The 23,232-nt window shown below is 41.5% G+C and overlaps 1 protein-coding gene across 2 annotated transcripts in view; it reads left to right on the forward strand.

The window, feature by feature from the left end:
• Positions 1 to 3,125: 3,125 nt before the first annotated feature.
• EGFLAM (EGF like, fibronectin type III and laminin G domains) overlaps positions 3,126 to 23,232 on the forward strand; it is a 200,477-nt gene continuing 180,370 nt past the window's right edge. For both annotated transcript variants that reach the window (XR_013418163.1, XM_001083277.5), the window contains exon 1: positions 3,126 to 3,733. Coding sequence is in view for 1 of the 2 variants with exons in the window: in XM_001083277.5 (XP_001083277.2) it covers positions 3,637 to 3,733 (97 nt within the window). In the remaining variant the exon portion in view is untranslated. The remainder of the gene's footprint in view (positions 3,734 to 23,232) is intronic.

The following is a 23,232-nucleotide window of genomic DNA, read 5'->3' on the forward strand; positions in this document are numbered from 1 at the left end:
CAGTTAGTAAGGAGGCAGATCTGTATCTGCTGATTTGGAAGGATCATCCGGTTAAGAAGTGTGTAGAAGATGCTCTTGGTTGTGTTAAATACATGTGTATATAATTAGCTTGTCCATTCATAGACCATCTCTAGAAGGATATCCAAGAAACTGGTGATGGTAGAAGGAAGAAAAGGAAACTTACTTTTCACTATACACTCTGCCTGATCCACATTTCAAATTTTACATGTACCTATAACCAATTTAGAAAAATAAATCAAAAAATGATTCTTGGCTGCTGCCTCTTTGTCACTTTCACTTAGAGTCTTAATAAACATTCTATAATTGATAAGTTTGCCTTTACTTTCTTCTACCAGCCTCCAAATCTATTCCATGCAGGAAAGGTCAGATTCCTCTTCCATGATAATGAGCAAAGTAGGCAGGTCACTCTTCTGCTGGTGACCTTATTAATTGAGTTTAGACCTCCAGTGAATTTGAACACATTTTTTTTTTTTTGAAACATTCAAAGCCTCTTGGCCCCTCTTTAGTTTCCCTCCTCTCAGAAGGCAGGAAGAGAGTGAAAGGCAAGTGTTCTATTTGTCTTTAGTCACATTTACAAATGCCATAGTTGGTTATCAAACTGGAAGGAGAGGGAACCTTGGAGGATGCGATTTGAACTGCAAAGGAAGCGAGTAAGTTTGATGCAACATGTGCCCTAGATTTGAAGCGGATTTTGCGAAATAAGGTCTTATCTCAATAGCCTGATAATCCAGAGTGTGTGCAGGCCCTCAGAGGTAAAGTACAACAATATAATCTAATGTAATGCCCCCAAGGAAGAAACAAGAGGGGCCTCTGAAGAAACCAAGCCTGTTTCCCAAGTCACCTATGGCCATCTGCAAAAAATGGAAGGGAGGCACAGGGCCAGGGATGCCAAGGTGGTGTGGGCACATGTGGAGGACATCGGCAAGAAGGCTGAAGCCCAGGCTTGCGAAATTTGCAATGGACAATTTGCACAGGTCTTTTAAAAGGCACATTCGGATTAAAGGTAGCTTAGATTAGATGGTGCTGTTTTATCAGCTAATAAAGAGAAAGCAAAACCTAGAATTTACTGATTGTTTCATCCAGCCCATTCATTTTTACCAAGGCACACTATACGCAGAGCCTAGGATTAAATACCCACATCTCTTGATCCTCTCGGTCCACTGCTGTGTTTACTTTCCACATTGTCCTCTTAAAAGCCTGAAGGCTGGAACCAGACCCCACTGCATGGGAGCTGCATGACCTTGGGCAAGTTTCTTAATCTTTCCCTGCTTCAGCTTCCTTATCTGTAAAAAGGTGAGAATAGTAATAACAGTATCTTCCTGGTATGATTGTTATTGGGATTAAAAAAAGGCGAGAATAGTAATAACAGTATCTTCCTGGTATGATTGTTATTGGGATTAAAATGCACTTCAAAGAGGGTTTGGTACATAGAAGACGTTAAATAAATGGTAGGCATAATATCAATGATTATTATTTCTTCCAGTTTCTGCATCACAGAGAATCATTTTTAAGTAGGAAAGCCAGCATGGGAGGCATCTGCATTGCAACACTCGCTTGGTTCTGGGTGCCACATTAAGTCTGAGATAAGAAAACACTTTTGCCTAAAGAAAGGCCTCCAACAACTTCCCAGCTGGCGCTGGAGGCTGGAGGAGCTCTCTGACACAGGTGGAGTTCAAAGGGAGGTGGCGCCACCCACCACCAATGCTGAAAGCAGATCCTGTGTGGAGTGGAGGCAGGGCCTAGATGACCTTTAGGGCTCCTGGTAATGCTAAAAGGTCTATGATTTTGGTACCTTAGAGACTAGCAGCTTCGGAGGCAGTCACTTTGCTTAGCTTAGCCACCGGCTTTATGGTCACCGTGGAAGTGAAGAGCATAGTCCTTTCTGAACTTTGCTCCAGTTCTGTGTAAGAGGACAAGCTCTGGTGTCACAGCTAAGACTTCCAAATACTCAAGTTGGAGGGGACTTTGCATTTATTTGGAACAGACAGTTGCACACTTGAAAATGCCAACACATAAGGGAACATACTCAGCTTTGTTAACTGACAAGATTGAGCTCATTACAAACTCTCCAGCCAGGGGATATTTCATTCTTAAAAGAGGAGTAGAAATCCTGTGTGTGTGTTTGGGGGACTGGGGAGGGGAGAAGAATATATCAGTCAGCATTGTTTCCTCCGGCGCTCCCAAACATAGGCTAACTGTGAAGAACCAGGGCGCTCACCGAGTCCTGGCAGCGCTGCAAGGTGTGGCGGGGGCGGGCGCGGTCCTCTCGCTGGTGACTGCAGATTTCCTCTGCGGGGCACTTCCTAGGGCCTTTGATCTTTCCCCAGGAACTGGAGAGGGCCGCGTTTGCCTCTAAGTTTATTCCCTCTTGGTTTATTTATTGTATCTGTTTTCTCTTCTCGCTGGTTTGGAGGTCAGAACGCCAGTATGCAACGGGACGTGGGTCCCAAGGTTTCCCCTCTCCGGGCACTACCGCAAAATCTGGCAAAAGGTACACTGAGTACTGGGGCAGCAAATTCAGCGGAAGAGAAAGAGTCTTTCTCCTCTCAGGGAGACAACCCAGAAAGCCCGATCCCGGGATCAGAGGCCAGGACCCCGCTCTGGCCCCCAGCCCCAGCCCCATCTGGGCGCCGCCGGGCGCTCTTCTCAGTACGCCGGAGGACTCGAGCTCGCGTCCCTCCCTGAGAAGCTAGGCTTAACTTGGAGTTTCATCTCCTCCCCAGGAGGGTCTCAAGTTGCCTTCGTCTGCCGGTAAGGGCTCCCACTCCCCCGCTCCGGGCCTTAATCTCCACCCGGCGTCCGCGTCTGTGCCGCCTGGCCTCAGCTCTCCATCTGCGCGCCTTAAATCCCATTTATCTTCTTAGCGCCTCAGACCCGGCCGGCCCAGCCCCTCTTCCTCTCACCCCCCACCCCACTTGCAAATCACAGACCCTCGTCTACCCCTCGCTCCTCCAAGTGCTCTGGACGAACTATAGCAACCTTTGAGGTGTTAGAAAAAGTCGCCAGGCTGGGTGGAGGCGACCTAGAGGGGCGCGGCAGGAGGAGGGCCCGAGTGGAGTGGGGGGCGTCCCAAGGATTCAGGGTGAGGACCGCGGAGGGTCCTCGACCCGCAGTCGCCTAACTCCTGCCTTGCGTCTCCAGTGCTTGAAGTCGGTCCCTCCCAGGCCCCCAATCTAGGTCACCAGCCAGGAACGGCTACGCTGGGGGTCGCTAGAGAGGGTGAGGGGCGGTCTGTCTGCTTCCGAGGTGGGCGAGGAGTGAACGTTTCAGGGCCTGCCCCTCTCAATTCCACTCGATTGTAATTTCATCCCCGGGCCGGTCGAGCCTCCCTCCTTCCCGCGGCCAGCCCTTCCCTCCCCGTCCGCCTCCTTCGTCGCCCCCGCCCCCGCGAAAAGCCCTGCAGCTTGCAGCAGGCTTCACTCCCGCACGCCGACCTCCCGGCTGCAGTCCTGCCTCTTGGAACTGCCCCGTGGTTCCGGGCCCAGACCCCGAAACCCCCCACCTCCTCGCGCTGGCCCGGGAATCCGCGGGGGCTGCGTCCGCAACGCGCCCCCGGAGACGCCCTTTCCCTGTGCGCCCGGGACTTGGTGAAACTTTGCAGGCGCCGGCGGCAAAATGGATTTAATCCTAGGCGTCTTGCTCCGGCTCCTGCTCCTGGCTTCCAGCCTCGGACCCGGCGCGGTGTCGCTCCGAGCGGCCATCCGAAAACCAGGTAATGCGCTCCTCCGCCCGGAGCCACCACGCCCGGAGCGCCCCTGCTGGGCTCCCGGGCGAGGACACAGAGCCGGCAGCGCACCGCCTCCTTCTTCCCGACCAGCGTCGGCTTAACTCGCTTCAGCTCTGCCAGGAGCTGAGAAAAGACGCGAACCTCGCCCTCCCCCGCCCCCGGGCGGCTCTAGGGTATTTATTTGTTAAAAGAATGATCAGTTTTCCAGACACGGTAGAGGTGGTGGTCCCCGTGTTTGACCGCAGAGAGCTGAGAGTTGGGACAGCGATCGTGCTGTCTCAATTACAGAGGATGGCAACGGTGCAGAGGAGTCAAACCGGCCCCTCCTGCGTCTCCAAACATCTTACTGAATTCATAGTGTCCAGAGCTCAGCCATTTCCTGTTAAGTGTCTTAAGGGCTGCCTGGAGCCCCCTCTGCCCATCTCCGGTCCTGTCCACGCACTGTGCGGGGATGTGGACTCTGCTCTTAGCATCCTCTTCCACTCTGGGGCCGTTTGTTCAGAAGGAAGCACCCAGTGGGTTAATTTTACCGTGTTTTGAACTCCTGTCTTTGCTCTGCTATTTAAACAAAGATATGTGCGTTGCAGCTTGTTATAAGGGATTGAGGATTGGGGGAGAACTTGAAACCATAACGTGTATTTCCTCTAGCTTCATATAGGTAAAAAGTCTTCGTTTATTTTGGTCTACTTTGATTTGGCCTATGTTGTGAGATTATTCAAAGTAGAACATTCTAAACAATGAAGTTCTAAACATTGTTTCCCAAATAATGATTTTTATTATTTTCTGCTGGGACCATATTTAGAATTCTGAAAAATCTGTTTTGTCTTAGCTTACTTTGTAAGGGAGGTTGTCTTATGGGATTAATTATATCTTATGAACAATGGAAAACAATGTAACTTTTATTTGAATGCAGTCTGCAAAACCTCACAGAAAGTGCAGTTTGTCTTCACAAACGTTTCTGTAAGAAAGAGACAAAGCTAGGAAAATTTATCAGAGGGCAAAGAAAATCGTCTTAGCGGGATCCCATGTGGATGCTTAAATATTTTCACATTGGAACTCTCTATCTGGAAATATGACTTGTTGCATTTCGGCTCTGGAAACACTCTCAGTCTTTGCGCTGTATCTCTTATTACCAGCACTTGTTACCTGCCTTGAAATCTAAGGTCGTTATCATAATCTACACCATATTTAAATTATGAGCCATTCCACTGATGAGCTCTTCAATTCATTTTGGAGATAATAGCTTCAGTCCAAGGTAATATCACATTAAACTGTTTCTCTTCCTGCATGCACACATACACACACCTTCAAGGATTTCAGTGAAGGGCTTCTTTCTAACTTTCCTCCTTAAGATAACCACATCACGATCAATTGCATTTTGCAGATTTATTCACATGAAATAACCCATTAATTGTCACAATTTTTAAACAAAGCATAGTTATATCTATAGTTTTAAAGCATGAACATTGTATGCAATGCTTTTTTAAGGATATATTTTAATCCATTTAACGGGAATTTTTAAGAAGTATTTTATAAAAACCTGTAGCATAAAACTGCTCATATGGGTCACCATATTTTCTTTCTTATTTTTTGTAGTTCTTCTCCTAAAAAGATTTTCTACCTGATTCATTCAGGGTCTCATTCTGATATTCATATCAGGTATATGCCATGCTGACCTCTTTGGTTTTATCTGAAGCATAGATAGGGTTTTGATAGTGGAAACACCACCTCTTAAATACTTTGGCGTATTAATTACATAAAATTTGAGATAGAAGTGTTTAGGTTCAACCTAGAAGAGTTTTATTTTTATTACTTTATAATTTTATCCAGACACTGGCTTTCAGGTTGGAAAACTTCTCAGATTAAAATGACGGCTACTTCATAAACTTCAGGGGAAATTTCCCTCCTGCATTTACATCCCTTGGAAAGACTAGTTTTTGATCCGGAAAATTGGTCCAGATTAAAAAACTGAATGTGCCCTGCTTGGCTCTGATGTGAGCAGCAACCAGCTGATTTATAATTTTCCCCAGACACCAGCAAATCCTGCTAGTATCCATATGGGAGTTTCTTTGTACCTTGTTTCCTCAACAGAAATTGGTTCATATATAGTACTTTGAAGGTATCGTGGCCACTGTGCAGGCATACTGGAGCGCTTCTGTTTTATTTGGATGACCCTCCCTGTCTTCTCATACTCCTAAGTCTACTTTTGGTAAGTACAGCATTGTTGGAGAAGTCTTGGATTCAAAATCAACCTGCAAATTCCCCATCCCCACCTACCTCTGGTGAGAAAAAACCGAGTAGCAGCTTCAAGTCTGAGTCTAGTTTGGGTTCAACACAAGCAACCTTTCTCTTCACCCCAAGATAGCTCATCTTTTGACACTGAACATTAATAAAGAAACCTCTGCATTTGCCAAGACTTACAAGAAATGACAGTTTTCAAATTAAGTTAAATTAAATCATAATAACGAACACTAAGTGCTTGCTACACTGTTCTAAGAACTGGATGCATAGTGATTTATTTAATCAACCCAATAGCCCTGGGAGATGGGGACTATTATTATCTCTTTTTTTTCTGAAGGAGAAATTGTGGTTTAGAGAGGTTAAATATCTCACTCAAGGTCACACAACTAGTAAGCGGTGGAATGGAAATTTCAGCTCTGATCTTCAGGACCAGAAACTGAGTCCCAGAACACTGTGTTTGCAGAGGTGTGTAACATGTCTTGTAGGGTGTCTTCCTGGAGGTTGAAGAGTGGAGCTCCCGTGGGTCTGACACTGGAGGCTAGGTGGAGGCTGCTGTTTTGTGTGGGGATCCTGTGTTGCTCTTAAACACTTGTAAATGGGATATGCCCATGCCTCCTAACACAACAGAACGCTTATGATACTGAAAAAGTTTTGGAAGCTACTGTCTACTGGCCTCATTTATACGAATCACAGGGTGTGGCCTTATGGTGTGATGATGAACCACTTGCTTCTCTTGTTGAACTCCTGAGGATTAAGGCTTGTGAGGGCCAGAGGGCCCACTAGAGAACCTGAAGGTAGAAAAAAGGGTCACCGAAGAATGGGAGGGTTTAGGGCCCTGTCCTTTCCCCAGACCTTCACGGTGTGGAAACACAACGTGTTGGATAGCCTTCATTCCTTTTCAGACTCCAAGTTAGAATCATAGGCCTGGAAGGAAGTGAAAAATCCTCATTTTGCAGTGAGGTTGAGGGTGACTCAGTGACTTGCCCCAGTTAACATCAGAAGCTGAACTGGAACTAGTACCTAGACCTCCCACCCTCCTGAGTGGTCTCTAGCCTAGTGCTTGTCCCATCACCTGAGTCTCACCAGAAAGTGCAGGAGGACTGCCATTCTTCTGTGGTGGGGCAGGAAGAAGGGAGGGGGAAATCCAGACAACTGAGGGAACCAGCATGCAACAAGTCACTTCATTCCCGCAGGCATAATGCTAACTCTTGTCCTTATTATCATTTTAAAGTCAGATTTATTGAGGTATAATTTATATACAATAAATTTCATAAGTCTACAGTTTGATGAGCCCTAACAAACATACACAGCAATGTAATCACCACCGGAATAGAAATATATAGAACACTTCCATCATCCTTACATATTCCCTTGTGTCCGTTTGTAGAAAAATGACTCCCTCCCAGCCCCTGGTAACCACTGATCTAACTTCTATCCCTGCAGTTTTGCCTCTTCCAGAATGTCATATTTTGCATCCGGAAGATGCATCCATGTTTTTGCATATATTGGAAGTTTGTTCCTTTCTTATTGTTGAGTAGTTGTGCGTTGAAATTCCAGTTTGTTTAACCATTTGCTAGTTAGTGGACTTTTAAGTTGTCTTCAGTTTTAGGCTATTATGAATATAGTTCCTAGACACGTGCACATATAAGTCTTTGGAAGATATATGTTTCCATTTCTCTTGGTAAACAGGAGTGGGATCACTGCGTCACATGGCAGGTGTATGTTGAACTGGATAAGAAATCACCAAACTGTTTTCCAAAGTGGCTGTACCATCTTACATTCATACAATGTATGAATGTTCTAGCTGCTCCTAATCCTCTACAACACTTGGTAGAGTTGTTTTTTCCGTTTTGTTTTAGCGATTCTATTATAAAAAGCATGTAATAGTATGTCATCACAGTTTTAATTTGCATTTCTCTAATGACTAATTATATTGAACATTTAAAAAAATTATTTATCTGCCATCTTTTCTTTGGTGAAATCTTTGTTTAAATCTTTGGCTGATTTTTAAAAATTGGGATGTTTGCCAGGCTTGGTGGCCCATGCCTGTAATCCCAGCACTTTGGAAGGCCAAGGTGGGAGGATCACTTGAAGCCAGGAGTTCGAGACCAGCCTGGCCAACATGGCGAAACTCCAGCTCTACAAAAAATACAAAAATTAGCCGGGCTTGGTGGTGCATGCCTGTAGTCCCAGCTACTTGGGAGGCTGAGGCACAAGAATCACTTTACCCTTGGAGACGGAGGTTACCGTGCGCCAAGATTGCACCACTGCACTTCAGCCTGGGTGACAAAGGAAGACTGTCTCAAAAAAAAGAAAGAAAAAAATTGGGATGTTTATTTTCTTATGATTGAGTTTTAAGTGTTTTTCGTATATTCTGGATGCAAGTACTTTATAAGATCTGTGTTTTGTGAATCTCAGCTTCTAGTATGTGGCTTGTCTTTTTTATTTTCTTAATGGTGTCTTTCAAAATGCAGAAGATTTACATTTTGATAAGGTCTAATTTATCAGTTTTTTAAATAGCTCACGCTGTTTTTTTGAAAGCTTAACCCGTGGCTGCAAAGATGTTTCCCTATGTTTTATTGCAGAAGTTTTTTAGGTTTTACATTTAGGTCTATAATTCATTTTGAGTTAATTTTGTATGAGGTGTGAGATATAAGTCGAGGTTTATTTGCTTTTGTATGGCTATCTTGGCTTTATTTTCTAAGCACTCTTATGCTTGGTGGTGGGAGGTGCTACGTCAGAGGCAAAGCCGTCTCCAGCTTGGAAGCCTTGCTGTAGCTCTCAGGCCACAGTGGCTGGCGCCATGAAGCCATCCTCATTTCTATGCAGTAGATAGGGTATAGATCTTTGTCTCTCTACAAGCTTCTGTCAGTGAAGTCAGACTTAGGGCTGACTGCCGTGGCATGTCTGGGAAGGGTTCCTGGGGTTAAAGACTGGTGCTCCCAGGCCTAGAGCCTGGGGTTGCTCTTTGTTTATTTAGACAAGTCTCCTGACATTTATTAACTCTCTGGCACTAGAGGAGCTGGAGAACTGCACGGGTCCTGCCTTTTCTCCTGCCTGTCCAGTTTGCCTGAGGTCCCAGGGTCAGTGGGAGAAGGTCAAATCAGTGTTCAGAGTTCAAGGTTTTCCCTGGAGGATCTGGGCGTCCACAGTCATCCTTAGCAAGATGCAGCTCTCTCATCTTTTTCTTTCCACTTTCTCAACATTTCTCTAGTGGTATAATCAAACTAGAATAAAGATGTAAGGAAAGTCAGGAAGCAAAAAGAAAAGGCTGGAAGAGAAGAGTTAGCTTGTGGGCAATACACCTTGTTGGTTGCTGGTAGAGATACATGCACCTCTAGTGGCATTCTGCTGCTGCTAGTGTGAGGCTGAATGGCTAATGGGCGGTGGCCAGGGATCAGGGGTCACCCTGGTCTACTTCCCCAATGCCACCTTGATCTACCTGGAATTCACAAGAGACTGGTTACTTCCTCGCTTATAGCTTTTATCCAAACCCTCTACCCAAAGCGTGGCTTTTGGGGGAGATTCTCTCATCCGTGTGTTCCTTCCTGTCCGCTTTCCAGTCCACTGTACTCCATATCGCAGTGCTGATTCAGGCTGTCTCATTTCTCCGGGAAATCTCTAGCTCACAAAACCTATGGGGCACTAGAAGCTAGGGGCTAGAGACGTAGCACACGCATCCCCAACACCCAACTCCTAGCGCCCCAAGTAAATCAGGCAGACAGACATGTTTTCCTCTGATTCTTCACTCCATCAGCCTGCCTCCCCTCCTATTGGTTTCAACATCGTGTTTAATCTTCATTAGGAAGCACCTCTCTCTCTGACTCCATCGCTCATTGTTTGTCTCACTCTTTCTTTCCATTAATTCTCTGTGAGGTAAAGGGACAGAGAAGTCAAGGTCAGGAGTAAGTGTAGTTTAATGTGAGGCAAGACTTGTTTTTCTGAATTCCTTCTCAGGGAAGAGTGGCTTGGCCAGAAAGGAGCTGATTGGTGCTTTTTGTTTTTCTTACCCAGAGCCGAGGGCTTTAATAACCTTAGCATTCTTTGGGGAATAGTTGTCCATCTGTTCATGGCTTACTACAGCCCAAAAGTGGTCTAGTAATTTTGGCTAGATTTCTGGAAGACTGGGACTCAGCATCTGAGGCTGAGGTGGGACCCCAGCTTGCCCAGGGCTATCCTGTGGCTACCTCGTGTTCTCATGCCTCACACCCTGGCAAACGGGACTGTAGTGTTTCCCAGCTGACTGAATGATGTGATGTCTTGATTGCAGCAGAAAATCTTTTGAGTCGCTCAAGGCCCGTGTGCCTTGCCTTTGTTTTTACATGTCAAGCTGCACATCTTAGAGATGCACCTGCTATTTCAGGTATCGTAAAAGGGAAAAGGTGAGGAGATATGGCAGCTTTTAGAGGAAATTCCACAAAACCATCTTTGATTGTGGACCTCCCCTTCAAGGAAGGACCCCAGGGTGTAACTTCAGCCTCCTGAAATGAGCGGGGGTACTTTTGCTTCCTTGCAGAACCCCTCATGGGTTCTCATGTAGAGTGGCTTAGGTGAGTCAAACAAAATTTCTGCCAGCAGAGGGCGCACGTTCCAGAGCTGGCTCTGCGCGGGTCTCCCCCCTCAGCAGTAATTCCTGCACTAAGTGGATGTGAGTTTTTAGAGTGCAATGCCAGGCACCCGCCTTTTTAAACAAGAACCTCAGATGACTTGATGCACACTTTGAGACATGCCAAAAGAGAGTTTGGACTCCCCTACTGCCTACTTCTCCCTGGTACCTCGAACCAGGTATTCTGTGTTATGCTGATCGTCTCCACTTCCTACCACCACACCCAGCTGTAACTCCTGACGACGACAACACGTTGCTCTGGGCATCTCTGTTTAACCAGAACAACCCTGCCCTTAGACTCTAAGCTGACTGGTCAAAGAGGGAAACCTTGCAATGGCGTTAATAAAAAAGCCACGCTGTTCTCTATATAACCAACGTTTTCCCCCCTTACCTTCCCTCACCCCCAATCCCAAGCTTGTTCTTTCAGCCTTCAAGGCTGGTTTCTCTTGGTGGAGCATGAAGGCTTGCGTGAGAGCACATATTTTGATGTTACCCACATTTGGGTTCAAGTTCTGACACTTTACAGCTACATGGTGACAGTGGGTCAGTTATATATGCTCCATAATCCTCAGTTTACTCATCTGTAAAAATAGGATAAAGAAAGACCCTACCATATAGTGTTCCAGGGAAGATCCAATATGGTAATGTACCAGGGCATTAAAAAGGATTAGAAGACTGACATTTGAAGGCAATATTTGAGAAATTGGGATTGTTTAATCTGGACAAAGAAGAAAAACCTAGAAGAATTTCTAATTTCCAGGCATCAGAAGTAATAAACACAGACATTTGTGATTTTATGTACTTTTTATTCTTTTCCATATGTATTAAGGTATGGTTACATGTGATGTAATTTGTATTGAATTGTAACATTTTTCAGACAAATGAATTAACAAATTAGAAAGACTCTCTGGTCAACCACATGCCTTGATTTTTGGTTTGGAAAATGAGGATGATTTTTGCCTGGTAATTGTCTTGGGGGAGGTTTTGCAGGATGTGGAAGGGCAGCAACTGTTCCTAAAACAGAATTATCCAAACTGATATGTTGCTGGGAGTCAGTGAAAGTCTCCGTAAAGCCAGAGAGCTAAGAAATGGTCCAGGTTTTGCTCACTGATAAGTTGGTTGGAGTAATTCAGGAATCACTACTAGGGACATGGAAAGATAGACCGGGCTCACTTAGTCCATTTCCTATTGATGTTTCCTTAGCTGGCAAAAGACCCCACTTATCCAAAGCAGACTAGTGCTTTGAAAGAGCTGAAGTGCTACCTAAGGACAGAAGATGATCTAACAATAGTCATAGTAATTATTATTACTTTCACCAACCAGACCGAGCAAGGATATGCATCCCAGTGCTTTGATCTCATTTCCAGTATCCCCCTTCTCTATTCCCCTAAAGACACTTGACAATTCTTTCTTGTCTGACTCTGCAAGTCCTGAGCAATTTAAATTTTAACGCTTGTGTTTGCTGACAGGGCAACCAAAATCCCCAATCAGATTTAATGCAATGTTAATGCTATTTATTTTTCTTGGTGCAATAAGTTTATATTAGCCATTTAGTGGCTTACATTGTGCAAAAGGAGTTGTATCAGCAGGCACTTTTCTGTAACATCTGGGCACTTGGAAACATGATACTTAAATACAACCTGAGTTTAAAGACTTCCATGGACAGATGGCTAATTTTATTGATCTAATCTTTCCGTTAGGAATAGATCCCATGATCCTTTGCTTGTACTTCTTGGAGTGAGCAGAGAAATAAATAAAATGGGTGATGGCTGTGAATTAGGCACCTGTTATATTGTCTGTGATTTATTTTTAAAATACTTCAATATAAACAGTGACTGTATGAATTACTTTAATCTCTACCCTAGGGGGTCTTAGTTAACACTTGAAGTAATCCAGGCTAGAAGGTACCACTCTGGCATAAGAATTTACATCTATTTTCATCTCTTGGTGATTGTGCCATGCCGGTGGTTAAATATTTGGAACTTCACCTCTCTCTTAGGCAGGAATTCAGACTGGTTAGTAATTATTTGAAGAACTTTATTATGACGTTCAAAGTGGCAGCAAAAATACTTAGAATGATGTTATCAGATAGTCACACTAGAGGGTTTGTTAATTGGCATAGATTATGTTAGATGCAATGTTTTTATTGGTGAAATATGTGATTAACTAGAAAGATTATTCATGTCCCTCTATTTTTACGTGGACAAAGAGTAAGAATCCAACAACTCCAGAAATCAAGCTACTTTGGAGCGGCTGAATACAGCTAGAGTTCCATTCATTTCTGCATTTCCCTTACACAATTGTAGTCGTTTGCCTGGCCCCACCCAGCAAGATGGTTCGCTGATTTTGCCATGAGAATATTGATGTATCTCTCTTAGCAGATTCAAGCAGGTGCTTGTATTAATTAGGGTAATTAGCATTACCTATTGTAACAAATCCAAATCTTGGTGGCTTGACAAAAAATTTATTTTTTGGACTTAGTCTATAGTCCAAAGTGGATGTTTCTTTCTAGGCAGCCCGCCTCAACTGTCTTCCTCGAAAGGGTGACTGGAAGACTCGAGTCATTCTGTTTTTAATACCACCATCTTATAACACCACCATCTTTAAAATGGACCTCCAGGGTGGGAGGTAAAGAAAAAGAAGTCTTGTTAGAGATTTTCTGTGCCAAATCAGAATATGGTCATGTTGCCCCAACCCAACTGTAAGGTTTCTGGGAAATGTGGTTCAGTAATGTGCACAGGAAGAAAAAGAACCAGATGTGGTAGATTGTCTCTGATGCAGTGCTTTGGAGTTCCTGAAAGGACAAAGAGGAGACATCACCAAATTTACAGCAGCAGGTTGTATGATAATTTTTGTGGCTTCTTGCCCATGGATATTTGTATATGTGGCAGAATTTGACTTGGAATTTGCTTTCATTGTAGTGTACAACCTGGTTCAAAAGCAAATAGTTACCATCTATTTTTACTTGCTGGAGGCCACCACAATTTTAAAAAGGAATCTAAAAACCAAGCAGTCAAATTGATTTAGGCCAGTTTGCAGTAAGGTTCAAAAATATGTATATGGGTAAGTGCATATGTGCTATATGTTACTATATGTTTCCCACATTTTACAAAGGTAAAATTAATCCCTTTTAAAAAAAAGTTGGCCAGGTTCAGTGTCTCATGCCTGTAATCCTAGCACTTTGGGAGGCTGAAGTGGTGGGTGGATTGCTTGAGCCTAGGAGTTTGAGACCAGCCTGGGCCACATGGCGAAACCCCGTCTCTACTAAAATACAAAAAATTAGCCAGTCGTGGTGATGTGCACACTTATAGTCCCAGCTACTCAGAAGGCTGAGGTGGGAGGATCACCTGAGCTCAGGAAGTCGAGGCTGCAGTGATACATGATCCTGTCGCTGCACTCCAGCCTGGGCGATGGGAGCAAGACCCTGTCTCAACAGCAACAACAACAAAAACAGCCAAAAAGTCACTACCCAGTGGATTAAATAGAGTGAGTTTCTAAGGCATATCAACTAGAACTCTAGTCCCTCCCACTCCTAGTTTACTAGAAACTCCTTCTGTTTGTGTACCATAACAAAAAGGACTGACTAGACATGGTAGAATATTCAGTGAGAGTTGCTTCTTAAATTATAAAAAAATCTTTTTTTTAGACACCACAGCCTTCTTTGATGAAGATGAAGATGGTGTGGGCTGATCTCAACAAAAACAAATTGATACAGTTGGTTGAACCACTGTGCACTTTTCAAAGCACTTCTAAAAATGATCTCATTTGATCTTTGCAATCCTTGCCCTACCAGGAAGTCAGGGCAGATGACTTAACAAAAAGGAAACAAGAATAGCCAGGACATGAACCTAGGTCATCCAGCCTCTAGCCCTTGTTGCTTCCCATCAACCCAGAGGTGTTTCTGCAGCTAATGGATAAGAGTGCGATTATTGCTATGTGCTTGAGTCTAGCTCTGCAGCCAGGAGGGACCTCATCAAGAAGACACGCTCCTCATCCAGGCTTCACGTGGAAAGACTCCATGTGTGTCATGGGACACTCTGTAGAGTGACCTGGGACAGCTTTCAGTCATGCTCCTCACTGGTTGGTATGTGGGGAAAGTGGCTTATTTTACAAAACGCTGGATGACTGCAGGTCTGTTTGCAACTGAGAAGCAGCTGTAGCAGCTGGAGGATATCCCCAAAATCTTTTCAGATGTCTTCTATGGAAAACCCTCTTGGGATCTCAAGGACCACCCAGATGACACAGCCTGGCTCTGAAGCTTTCCATCCCTCCACAATTTAGCCATCCTCCTTAGTAGCAAATGATATTTGTTAGACCTTCAATGTGTCATATTTCAAGGTTTATCATTCCAGTCTCAAGGCTTCTGTTAGTTTCTCAAACATCTCTTTGATGTTCTGGGAATTCCTAATTGGTGTAGTTAGATAAACCATTAGTTTGGAAAAAAAAAACCCACAAGCATTCATTTGATAGTCGTTTTTAAGTAATTGACAAGCTTAGCCGCAACCTATACCCATAATACTCATCCCTTCACCTTGGAGGAACTGTAGTAAGACTCCAGTCAGACAGACCTGGGTTTGAATTCTAGCTTTAAAATGTATTGCTGTCTGATTCCAGATAGAATAGTTTCTCTATGCCTTATATATTTCATCTGAAATTTAAGGTCCATAATACGTACTACGAAGGTTTTGTGTGATAAATAAATGAGAAACTTTGATGATGACAGAAGATATACCTACAAAAGTACCTAAACATTTGGTACATAATGGGCACTCCAATGTTAGTGCATATTAACTAGATTCATTGCGGTTTATAGAGTTTATATAGTGGTAGTTAACTTTTCTATATTTATTGTAAGCCCTAATATTGACAACATTGACATAAATGTATAATTGAGCTTAGGCATCCACGAAAGTGGAAATGAAAAGAATTTCATTTCCTTAATTTTATATCATGAATTATTAGAGTTTATTTCCTCAAATGAAGACTTTTGGTGTTTATATTAGTCATAAAGTTCTGATATTGATGAAAGAGTTGGAGTCAACTTTGAGTTTAATAAAAACACCCAACATTTGTTTTGGACTTTGTACAAAATCAAGAAGAAAGGATCAGGCCACGGTAGTAGTAATAGATTTTTCAGGCATCAGCTGCATGGCTCCCTACCCTGAAAGACATTATTTGCAGTTAGAATATCAAAATTTCTTTAGCTACTTTTTTACTGTGATATTAAGAGAATAAATGTAAAAGATGCTATTTCTATGATGTGTTCTCCATCTTCATTTTGCTTCAACCATACTCTACCAGGATAATATTCCCAAAATGAAGTTCCAATCCTATCACTGTTGAATTTAATATTCTTTTCTGGCTTACTACTGCTTTCCAAACTCTAAAGCTGGGCCTCTGAAATCTGTCACAATATAGCCCCAACTCACTTTCCTGTCTTTTCACTGAGCACATGCCTGTATTCCAACCAGGATAGATTATTTGCTATTCCAAAGACCTCCTCTTCACTTTCCCAATGCCGAATGTTGTCCACATGTTGATCTGACCCCTTGGAATATCCTTCTCTTGTCTCTACCCAAGGAAACACAAGCTTCAAAGCATGTCCCAGTTACCTCCAGTTCTATGAAGTCTTTGTGTACTCTTCCAGCCAGAAGCCATTCCTCTCTTCTCCCTTTCTACTTTATATTATATTATCTGTATACCTGACTCATGTCTTCTGTTAGATATGTAACTTGGTCAAGAAAAGCACCATGGTTTCTCTACTTTTGTATCCTCTTCATTGCCTAATGGATTATCTTACATATGGTTGGCCCTTCACAGACAGTTATGGAATGGAAAACAATGGCTTCATTTGGGGAAAATACGTTTTCACATTGTGTGATTAATTTGATACTACTCCCAGCTTCTGAATTCATTGCATACAGAAAAAATGTCACTTCCATGTGCCAACATTTTTGCACAACATATGCAGACATTTGAAAACCCACATTTCAGTATGATTCAGAGAAGTGAATGCCCCAGAGAGTCACTCTGAAGCAATATATAATTTAAATCCCACCTACATGCTGCCAAAAGCTATTGGAATAGTGGGGTTTTAAGGAGACTCTCATTGAGTCTGTGCTGTGAAATATCTCATCTTCAATACCTAGAGAACAGGTAGAGCCTGAAGTAATGCATGGGGCTACCTCAGACTTGCTTTATCATGTCTTTGGAGGCTAAGAAGCAAAGGCAATACCGTTTACTCATACATTGAAAAGTAGTAGGTGGGGAGGGATTAAAATAGTCCAATGTTCAACAATTCTCCTTCCCCCATTTGTCTTTAAAACCAAAGGAAAGAGAGGCTTGTGTGGGAACGGCATGGGAGGTATGATTGAAAAGGCCAAGTTGCAGGAGAAGGGATAAAGCTAGTACAATCTACCATAATGAGATCTGACTGTGAAGTCATAAGTAAAACGGTACTCCAGTTCTTCAACATTCTTCTTCAATTTTATTGTACTGACCCTGGCTTGCTTTATGAAGATCAATTCCATATTCCTTTGAAAGCAAAGCAGCCAAAAGCTAGAGTGTTTGCAAAGGATTTTTCATTCTTTGTTTTTTAAGAACCAACATGCCTGATAAAAATGAATGCTCCTGGTAAGTCCTATTGAAAGCAACCAATTGACTGAAACATTCATCAGTTGACATTTTGAGACGGGGGTGTGTGTGTATGTGTGTGTGTCTGTGTCGTGTATAACCTAAAAGTAACCTGCATTACAATAGCAGTTAAAAATAAACTAAGTAAATTGTTTTGAATTGGTGAAGTATTAGTGATAGGTGTACCAACATCTGAAATTTACTTTGAAATACATTTAAAAAAATAAGATTTAGAAGAGGAGGATGGTGTAAGATGGTGGAATAGGACTCTCCAGCAATCATTCCCCTGCATAAACATCTATTTGAATAACTATCCACGCATGAAAATGCTTCCCAAGAGCTAGAGAAACCAGGTTGGAGATCACTGTACCTAGTTATAGCATAACAATAAGAAAAGACACATTGAAAAAGGTAGGAAGGACAGTTATACATTACCTATGTCACCGCTTCCCCAGCAATAGGCAGCACAGCATGGAGAGACATACCATACACTTGAGAGAAAGAAAGAGAAATAAGCATAGGACTTTGCTTTGCACTCTAATACTGGGCCCACCACAGTAAAATCCAGCACTGGAAAGTCCTATGCAGCCTGATGTCAGGCTGATACCCACAGACATGGCCCCTAGACCTATCCCAACACCAGATGGGAACACATAGCCCCTGCAAGATGGACTCAGGTTCTGGTCTGCATCACTGCTGGCTAACTACAGAGGCTTTGGACTCCAAATAATCCCTAGTGTCAGGAAGGCCTCAGAAGCTGCGAGTTTTGGGCATGCCACAGTGCTGTACTAGCTTCAGTGACCATGGGCTTTGGGTTACACCTCAGCACTGCAGCAGTCTCAGCAGCCATGAGATTCTAGCCCCGTGCTGTGACAGCTTTAGCAGCCATGGGACTTCAACTTGGCACTGTGCTAGCTGTGACAGACTTGGGCTTAGAGGGCCCCCTTGCACTGCAATGTGTGCAGTAGTCAGAGTCTTGGGGACAACACCCTGACAACCTGCCCAAAATCTCTAGATAGGCTTACTATTGAAGGACATTCTTAGACAAAGCTAGACTGTGAACACTGGAATAAGTATCTGCTTCATCAATGTGTAGACATTGACACATGACCAAAATGATCAAGAACAATTAGGGAAACATGACATCATCAGATGAATAAAATAAGGCGCCAGTGACTAGCCCTGAAGAAATGGAGTGCCATGAACGTCCTGAAAAAAAACTCAAAGTAGCTGTTTTAAGGAAGTTCAATGAACTTCAATAAAATGCGGAGAAACAGTTAATGAAATGAAGAAAAGAATAAATGACCAGAATGAGAAATTGAATAGAGAAATATTTTAAAAAATCAAATATTGTAACTGAAAAATACAATGAACAAAATGAAAAGTATATCAACAGCAAAGTTGATTAAACAGAAGAAACAATCTGTGAACTTGAAGATATTTGAAAATATACAGTGAGGATTAAAAAGAAAAAATGAAAAAAGAATGAAGAAAGCTTAAAGGATTTATGGGATAGCATCAAAAGAGCAAATGTTTGAGTCATTGGCATTCAAGAGGGAGTAGAAGAAAGACAAAGGGGTAGAAAGCTTATTTAAAGAAATAATAGCAGAAAACTTTTCAAACGTGGAGAAAGATATAAATATCAAATTACAGGAATGCCAAAGGTCTCTAATCAGATTAAATACAAATAAGGCTGTCTCAGGACATATTACAATCAAACTGTCAAAGATCAAAGACAAAGAGAGGATCCTGAAAGCAGCAAGAGAAAAGAAGCAAATAACATATAAGGGATTTCCAATATGCCTAGCAGCAGACTTCTCCGGAAAAAACTTACAGGCCAAGAGAGGGTGGGATGATATATTCAGTTTTGAAGGACAAAAACTGCCAGCTGAGAATACTGTACCCAACAAAGCTATCCTTCAGAAATGAAGGATAGATAAAGACTTTCCCAGACAAACAAAAGCTGAGGAAATTTATCACCACCAGACCTGTCTTACAGGAAGTGCTAAAGGTAGTTCCTCAGGCTGAAAGAAAAGGGTACCAATGAGTAATAAAAAAAATCTGAAAGTATAAAACTGAATGGTAAAAGTAAGTACACAGTCAAATTCAGAATACTCTAATACTGTAATGGTGGTATATAAATCACTTACATCCTTAGTATTAAGGTTAAAAGACAAACTGTTAATAATAATAACTACAATCATTTGTTAAGGGATATGCAACATAAAAATGTAAACTGTGACATCAAACATTCAAAATGTGGAGGGGGAGTGGAGCTAAAGTGTAGAGGTTTTTTTTTTTTTCTTTCCCCCAATGAAAGTTAAGTTGTTATTAGCTTAAAATAACCTGTTATAATTATAAGATGTTTTCTGTAAGGCTCATGGTAACCACAGAGCAAAACCTATAATATACACACTAAAAGCAAAAGACAAGGAATCAAAAATACTACCAGGGAAAACTGCTTAACCAGAAAGAAATATGGTAAGAAAGAATGAAAAGATCTACTAGAAAACAATTTTAAAATAGGGGTAATAAGTGTGTACCTATCAATAATTACTTTCAATATAAATTGATCAAATTCTCCAATTAGAAGACATAGAGTGGCTTGAAAAAGAAGACCCATCTATACACTGCCTATAAGAGGCTCACTTCACTTGTAAAGAAAATGTAGGCTGAAAGTGAATGCATGTAAAAAGATATTCTGTGGAAATGGAAACCAAAAGGAAACAGTAGTAACTATACTTATATCAGATAAAATAGACTTTAAGTCAAAAACTATAAAAAGAGACAAAAAAGGTCAGTATATAATGATAAAAGAGTCAGTTCAGCAAGAGGACATAACAGTTATAAAAATATATATAACCAACATCAGAGTACATAAATATATAAAGCAAATATATATGAACTGAAGGGAGAGATAGATTGCAATACAGCAATATGAATAGTAAGGGATATTGATCCCCCACTTTCATCAATGGGCAGACAGAAAATCAGCAAAGAAATACTGGATTTAAACTGTATTCCAGACCAACTGAACCTAACAAACACATACGGAACATTCTATCTAATAGTTGCAGAATACACACTTTTCTCAACTGCACATGGAACATTCTTCAGGATACATTATATATTAGGCCACAAACCAAGTCTTAACAAATTTAAGAGGATTGAAATTATATTAAGTATCTTTCAGACCACAATGGCATAAAACTAGACATCAATAACAGGAGGAACATTGGGAAAATCACAAATACATGGAAATTAAACAACTTGCTCCTGAACAACCAATGGGTCAATGAAAAAATTAAAAGATAATTAATTAGTCCATTTTCTCGCTGCTGATAAAGACATACCTGAGACTGGGAAGAAAAATATTTAATGAATTTACAGTTCCACATGACTGGGGAAGCCTCATAATCATGGGGGAAGGCAAGGAGGAGCCAGTCATGTATTACATGAATGGCGGCAGGCAAAAAGAGCTTGTGCAGGGAAACTCCCCCTCAGATCTTATGAGACTTACTCACTATCAAGAGAACAACATGGGAAAGACCTGTCCCCATGATTCAATTATCTCCCACTGGGTCCCTCCCACAACACATGGGAATTATGGAAGCAACAAGATGAGATTTGGGTAGGGAAGCAGAGCCAAACCAATCAGATAAATTAAAAAAATTTCTTGAGAAAAATGAAAATAGAATTACAACATATCAAAGCCCATGGGATAAAGCAAAAGCAATTCTAAGAGGGAATATTTTAGCAATAAATGCCTAATAAAAAAGGAAGAAAGGTATCAATTAAATAACCTAACATTGTACCTCAAGGAACTAGAAGAACAAGAAAATAAACTAAACTCAAAATTAGTAGAAGAGAATAATAAAGATCAGATCAGAAATAAATGAAATATAAACCAGGAAAACAATAAAAAGATCAACAAAACAAAGAGTTGGTTTTTTAAAAAGACAAATAGAATTGACAAACTTTTAGCTAGACAGAAAACAAAGAGAAGAGTAAGTAAATAAAAATCAGGATGAAAAAGGATGTATTACTGCGATACCACAGAAACACAAAGATCACAAGAGACTCCTATAAATAATTATACACCGACAAACTGGATAATATAGAAGAAATGGATAAATGTTTGGACACATACAACCTATCAAGACTGAATTATAAAGAAATAGAAAATCTGAGCATACTAACAATGAGTAAGGAGATTGAATCAGTAATCAAAAGTCTCCCATCAAAGAAAAGCACAGGACCTGATGGTGTCACTAGTGAATTCTACTATACATTTAAAGGAGAACTAATACTTATTTTTCTCAAACTCCTCTAAAAGAATTTAAGAGGAGGGAACACTTCCAAACTCATTCTTCAAGGCTAGCAGTACCCTGATACCAAAAATCAGATAAGGATATAACAAGAAAGAAAACTACAGGCCAATATACCCAGCAAACTTGAACACAGAAATCTTCAACAAAAAATTAACAAACCAAATTCAACAGTGTATTAAAAAATCATTCACCATGATCAAGTAGGATTCATCCCAGGGATGCAAGGATGGTTCAACATATACAAATCAATAAATGTGATACTTCACATTAACAGAATGAAGGACAAACACTATATGATCATCTCAACAAATGCAGGAAAGGCATTTGATGAAATTCAACATTCCTTCACGATAAAAAGTCTCAACAAATTAGATAGAGATGGAATGTACCTTAACATAATAGAGGCTGTATATGACAAACCCACAGCCAATATACTGAACATGGAAAAGTTGAAAGCTTTTTTTCTAAGATCTGGAATGAGATAAGGATGTTCATTTTCCCTACTCTTATTCAACATTGTACTAGAAGTTCTAGCCAGAGCGATTAGGCAAGATAAAGAAATAAAATGCTCTAAATTGGAAAGAAGAAGTCAAACTGTCCCTCTTTGCAGATGACATGATCTTATGTATAGAGAAGACTGTAGATGCCACCAAAAAACTGTTAGAACTGATTAAAAAAAAAATCAGTAAAGTTGCTGGATACAAAATTAACATGCAAAACCAGTAGCATTTCTAGCAAACTCTCTGAAAAACAGTCAAGAAGATAATCTTTTTTTTTTTTTTTTTTTTTTTTTTTGAGACGGAGTCTCGCTCTGTCGCCCAGGCTGGAGTGCAATGGCCGGATCTCAGCTCACTGCAAGCTCCGCCTCCCGGGTTCACGCCATTCTCCTGCCTCAGCCTCCCGAGTAGCTGGGACTACAGGCACCCGCCACCTCGCCCGGCTAGTTTTTTGTATTTTTTTTAAGTAGAGACGAGGTTTCACCGGGTTAGCCAGGATGGTCTCGATCTCCTGACCTCGTGATCCACCCGTCTCGGCCTCCCAAAGTGCTGGGATTACAGGCTTGAGCCACCGCGCCCGGCCAAAGATAATCTTGTGTATAATAGATACCAAAATTGAAATACTGAGGAATACATTTAAGCAAAGAGGTGACGGATCTCTACACTGAAAAACTATAAAATATTTATGAAAGAAATTGAAGAAGACACAAATTAATGAAAAGATATCCAATATGCACAGATTAGAAGAAAGAATATTGTTAAAATGTCCATAATACCCAAAGCAATCTACAGATTCACTACAATTCCTATCAAAATACCAATGACATTCTTCACAGAAATAGAAAAAAATCCTAAAATTTGTATGGAACCACAAAAGGCCCCAAATAACCAAAGCAATCTTGAACAAAAAGAACAAAGCTGGAGGCATCACACTACCTGACTTCAAAATACACTAAAAAGCTATAGTAATGAAAACAGCCTGGTAGTGGCATAAAAACAGACACATAGACCAATGGAACAGAATAGAGAGTCCAAAAGTAAATCCACACATTTATAGCCAGCTGATTTTTGACACAAGTGGTAAGAACACTCTTTGGGAAAAGGATAGTGTATTCAATAAATATGCCAGGAAAATTGGACATCCACATGCAGAAGAATGAGATTAAACCCTTCTCT

Source organism: Macaca mulatta, chromosome 6 (assembly GCF_049350105.2).
Source record: "Macaca mulatta isolate MMU2019108-1 chromosome 6, T2T-MMU8v2.0, whole genome shotgun sequence".
Taxonomy (NCBI): domain Eukaryota; kingdom Metazoa; phylum Chordata; class Mammalia; order Primates; family Cercopithecidae; genus Macaca; species Macaca mulatta.